The following is a 5,273-nucleotide window of genomic DNA, read 5'->3' as shown; positions in this document are numbered from 1 at the left end:
TTATGGACAAATTTGCTTAAGTTTTTAATCATTTTAGACAAATTTTGACGTATTTTGACCAAATTTAAAAGGACTCCAACTGTTGGAGTCCTTTTAGACAATTTTACCCAAATTTGGAACACGTTTGATCACTTTTTGGGCAATTTTCAGGTTATACCAAGACATTCATTACAGATAATTTACCATCATCAAGTTCATAGTAGTTCCTTTATGGACCAAAAAGAAAGAAGAAAGCAGTACACCGAGTTCAGATTTTTTACTTTATTCAACTTCTTGCTCAAAGAAAGAACAAACGGTTGACAGCCCTGTTTGACAACTGTTAGAATCCATATTATGGCCAGAACCAATCAGCTAGGTAAACAGAAACGACAGTCCATCATTACTTTTAGAACTGAAGGTCAGTTAGTCCGAAAAATTGCAAAAACTCTGAATGTATCGCCAAGCGCAGTCGCAAAAACCATCAAGTGCTACGACGAAACTGGCTCACATGAGGACCGCCTCAGGAAAGGAAGACCAAGAGTCACCTCTGCTGCTGAGGAGAAGTTCATCAAGTCACCAGCCTCAGAAATATGAAGTTAACAGCAGCTCAGATTAGAGCCCAGATAAATGCCACACAGAGTTCTAACAGCAGACACACCTTTACATCAACTGTTCAGAGCAGACTGAACCAATCAGGCCTTTATGGTCAAATAGCTGCTAAGAAACCACTACTAAGGAAAAGCAACAAGCAGAAGAGATTAGTTTGGGTCAAGAAACACAAGGAATGGACATTAGACTAGTGGAAATTTGTGCTTTGGTCTGATGAGTCAAAATTTGAGATCTTTGGTACCACCCGCTGTGTCTTTGTGCGACGTAGTAAAGGTGAACGGATGGTCTCTACATGCATGATTCCCACCTTGAAGCATGGAGGAGGAGGTGTGATGGCACTTTGCTGGTGACACTGTTGGGGATTTATTCCAAATTGAAGGCTTGCTGAACCAGCATGGCAACCACAGCATCCTGCCATCCCATAATGCTTTGCATTTAGTTGGACCACCATTTATTTTTCAACAGGACAATGACCCCACACACCTCCAGTCTGTGGAGGGACTATTTGACCAAGAAGGAGAGTGATGGAGTGCTGCGTCAGATGACCTGGCCTCCACAGTCACTTGACTTAAACCCAGTCCAGATGGTTTGGGATGAGATGGACCGCAGAGCGAAGGTAAAGGTGCCAACAAGTGCTCAATATCTCTGGGAACTCCTTCAAGTGTCCAAAATGACTCATAGCTTGTTGAAATTGACTCAGAATTCGTTCAAAACAACTAAAAAAAAAATTGTTTCTGAATTAGGACAAAAACTGTCCAAAAAGAGAAATTTTGTTCCAAATTGGTTCAACATTAGGACTGTGATTGTGTCCTAAATGACTCAACGTTTGCTCAAAAAGATAAACTACTGGTCTAATGAGGCTGATAGTTTTCATCGACCAGGTTGCCCCCAATGTATTCGTAGACGGATGCTCCTGGGAACTTCTTGTTTAAGATGGCTGCTACAAAGAATTTAACCTTCGGACCTTTAAGATCATTTTCAACCTTTTTGAAAGTATAAGCCTTGTCTGTCATTTGGTTCAGAACATCATCTGAGATGTACGTCGGCTCTGAGCTTCCTGACTTCTCTCCATCCAGGTAGTTTCTCATGTTGTCCAGGCAGGGGTCAGCAGTTTCCAGAGAGGTGAAAATGAAGCAGAAACTGAAAACTGCCAAAGGTGCGAGAACCTCTCTTTCCAGCTCTGTCTGATTTGCGACAAACTTTATGTCTGGTATTATCTCCACACAAGCCCAGACTACATTGACCTCCCTCTCTTTGCAGTCCAGCCACTTGCTTAGTTTTTCATGACTGAACGGTGATTTTTCTCTCTCCTCAATGATTCGTCTCAGCGAGCTCTCGTCCTCTTTGCCTTCGCGGATGGATGGTAGGATCTTCACCATGGTCTTCTGGAGATCAGCTCTGTAATAACTGCACAGCTTTTGGAAACGTGTCAACACTTCTTGAAGACATGGAAAATCCCCCACCACTCCCTCGACCAGGGAATCATTGCATCTGGCTTCCATCCGCCTCAGGTCATCCAGGACATCTTCAATTTCAATCACCAACCCGATGCTGATCTCGTTTATCAGCTCAGGAACTTCAGGATCCAAATACTTCAGCGGCACCAGCCAGACCTTAAGTGGAACAGAGTTTTCCCCTTCTTCTCCCAGCAGCTTTGGCAGTCCTACATAAGCGTTCACCGCCTCTTCGAAGGTTGAAGGGTTGCTTTCAAGGATGAAGTCTCCGTAGAATTTACAAGAGAATTTCTGAGTCAGGGCTTTTTCTTCATCAGTCAGCTTCAAGTCAACTTTCCCCTCAACATCAAAAGCAGGAATCTTCTTTATCAAAGCCCGCATGCTGCCCTCCATTTCCTGAACGCTATCAGCTTCTACCTTCTCGCTGTCAAATACAAAGAAAGCATTCGCCCCATAAAGGATGCCGGTGACCACATGTGTGGCCGAGCTTCTCTTAATAATACTTTGCTGCTCTTTGTCCAGAGTGCCGAGGTCAGCCATGTTCAGTTGTTTGAAGTTGGTGGTGGCATGGTACTGAAAAGTCACTCTGCTCTGATTCTTGAACCTCTTCTGATCGTTCAGATACTTGGCGGATCCTTCGACTTCCACCAGTCCAGCCAAGAAACTGGCTTTCAAAGAAGCCTCAATATTCAGCAGAGAGGACTTGGACTGAGTGGTGTCGGAGGTAGAAATCTGAAAGTCACTGCTGTGCTGAGAGTTCTCACCTGTGTTGTCTTTTAGAGTTTTGGCATCCCATAGTGTGAGACCTACAGAAATGTAAAAACATTTGTGATTAGAGGCACACAGATGCAGTTTGTTTCCACATTCACATCCCTTCTTCTTGGTTAAATTGGTCCGGAAGGGTTAAAGAACACACATTACAGAAACTTTATCAGTTTGGGTGATGTAGAAAATTGTGTTAATCATATTTTCTTAGTTTCATGGCCTTTTTTCATTCTTGTGAGAGATTACAGTTGAGTAGAGCTGCTGACTCCTCTGGATATGACAAAATTTGCTGGATCAAAAATATACAAACAGCAACTTTAACAGTTTCCAAGAAACAATTAAACTGCCTGTTTACATCCAGAAAGAACAGATTTATTTGAACTGCACCAGTTCTGTCTAGAGGACTCAAAGATAAACCAAAAGCTTGTAGACGGAAAACAAAAGAATCTGTCTGAGGAGGGAATGGACAAATTTAACCAAATAGGAGCATTTCTGTATGTATATTATTGACCCAGCAGATTTGTCATATTCAGAGGAGTCAGCAGCTGTAGTCAATTATAATCTCTTACAAGAAATGAAAACACCACGAAACTAACACAACTTTCGACATCACCAAAACTGATAAAGTTGCAGATTTTGACATATGTCCAGAAGACCTTTAATAAATCTATGAAAGAACCAAAATACAGGACTGGTTTTGCCTGACAAAGACTCGTGATGTTCATGGTCTTTACAAGTGAATGGAAACTTTTGTTCATGACTAGCACACTTACCTGGAATCAGTTCGTCTTTCACAGCATTGTAGAACATCCCGAGAGTGAAAGGTCGACTAAGAGCCGCCACCGTCATGGTATCTGAGGCCATGTTTGTTCCTGTTGACAAACATAAAGTAATTGACCTCAGCCTTTGTTGATTTAGCCTCAGTTTTAATCAAAGAGTGGTGTTATTTTCACAATTTCTTATTTGAATAATGTATTTTATCCTTATTCACTTCTGTTGTTCTTTTTAGAGTGAATTTAAAAGACAAGATAAAAATGTAACATGAACAATCTGATACTCTTAGCTGACCAATGAATAGATTAACCTAAACGTCCTATAAAGTCTTACTCCCTCGTTGAGTTTTCTCCTCACCTGCTGAAGTTGTGCAGATCGGTTAAGTCCTCTAGTCGTCTGGTTGTGACTCAGCCTACCTGATAAGGGCCAGTGATGATCAGGCAGCTTTGTCAAACATGCAGTCAAAAATCAATTCTGCATCAAAGGAGCCTTACAAAAGTTCTCAAGAAAGAGTCTTCAAGCAAGTCTTCAGAGTTTGATGTGAATAATGTTTATTTACTACAGAAGTTCTAAGAACAAACATGACTACTCAAAGCATTACATCGTCATATATCTTCTCCTAAACACTCGTCTTCCATTCTGGAAAGCCACAACCCATCATCTTAAGACCCAATCAGGATGTATATGATGTAATCGTATCAAAAGTTTAACCACCTCCTCTTTTTTGATCTTTGACCGTGACCTGGTTTCAACTCATGAGTGCAGACGAAGAGAGGGCATGCACTTCTGGTCTTATTGCCTTATATCAGCTCCATGGGCTTCTTTTAGGTTGCTGCTCTCCACAGGATTATTTAGTGTATTCATAACTTCAGTTGACACGTTAGGTCTTCCAATCTTATTTTTTTTTCTAAAATCTGATTTACACATTCTGTTCATCTACATTTGTTCAGTCTTAAAATGCCACAACACTTCTGGTTGTGATGTGATGTTTCTTGATGTTTCGTGGTTTCTTTTGTCCTGCTGGATGTCGACTGACTGCCCCTCCAACACCCCCCCAGCATTTATGTAACCTTTCCTTGGTGTTAATGCTGAAATTAAACCTGAAGTTGACATTTCAATGAACACCAACTAAACTGACAGTTTAGTCTGACAGTCTTTCATAGATTTATTAAAGGTCTTCCGGAAATGTGTTAAAATCTGCAACTTTGTCAGTTTGGTGATGTAGAAAGTTGTGTTAGTTTTGTGGCCTTTTAATTTCTTTTAAGAGATTATAGTTGACTACAGCTGCTGACTCCTCTGAATATGACAAAATCTGCTGGGTCAAAATATACAGACACAAACTTTATTAGTATTGGTGATGTAGAAAGTTGTGTCAAGAGGAGGTTGAGGTTTGAGATTCCAGGAGCAGCCATTAAAATGAGACTCTGCCATTAAATAAGCAGAATAAGGGACTGTACGTTACAAATTATTATAACCTGATGATTGCATGCCAAACTTTGAGTTGATTATCATAATATTCAACATTGATTCTGTAAGTTTTAACCGTGTAGGAGAATATGGTAAACAGGACACGACTAAGAGGCCTCACCCAGTCTGTCCTAACTGTAAACACTGATGAAGTTCCTTAGAATTAGGTGATTGTCAGTTTATCATTGAAGCAGATGAGAGTTAGAAATCACAAGTCATCATGAC

The 5,273-nt window shown here is 40.8% G+C and overlaps 1 protein-coding gene across 2 annotated transcripts; it reads right to left on the bottom strand.

The window, feature by feature from the left end:
* Nucleotides 1-243: 243 nt before the first annotated feature.
* Nucleotides 244-4,218, bottom strand: LOC111586899 (stonustoxin subunit alpha-like). 2 transcript variants are annotated; one of them, XM_023296735.3, is made up of 3 exons: nt 3,939-4,218; nt 3,581-3,679; nt 244-2,848 (listed from the first exon to the last, which is right to left on the bottom strand). In XM_023296735.3, the coding sequence occupies exons 2-3, from the start codon at nt 3,669-3,671 to the stop codon at nt 1,440-1,442; spliced, it is 1,500 nt and encodes a 499-aa protein (XP_023152503.2). In that variant the 5' UTR covers nt 3,672-3,679; nt 3,939-4,218; the 3' UTR covers nt 244-1,439. The 2 variants fall into 2 exon arrangements, with proteins under 2 accessions (XP_023152503.2, XP_054860284.1); XM_055004309.1 differs by lacking the exon at nt 3,939-4,218 and having other exon boundaries at nt 3,581-3,775.
* Nucleotides 4,219-5,273: the final 1,055 nt, after the last annotated feature.

The sequence above is a fragment of the Amphiprion ocellaris genome, chromosome 18, assembly GCF_022539595.1.
Source record: "Amphiprion ocellaris isolate individual 3 ecotype Okinawa chromosome 18, ASM2253959v1, whole genome shotgun sequence".
Lineage (NCBI taxonomy): Eukaryota > Metazoa > Chordata > Actinopteri > Pomacentridae > Amphiprion > Amphiprion ocellaris.
Note: the sequence above shows the minus strand (reverse complement) of the source record. Positions and strands in the feature narration are given on the sequence as shown.

What these genes read in the sequence shown, in the direction of transcription:
- LOC111586899 (XM_023296735.3), bottom strand. Translation starts at nt 3,671, where the DNA reads ATGGCCTCAGATACCATGACGGTGGCGGCTCTTAGTCGACCTTTCACT. An exon ending in GAAAGACGAACTGATTCCAG is followed by an intron (nt 2,849 to 3,580) that starts GTAAGTGTGCTA and finishes ACATTTCTGTAG; the next exon opens with GTCTCACACTATGGGATGCC.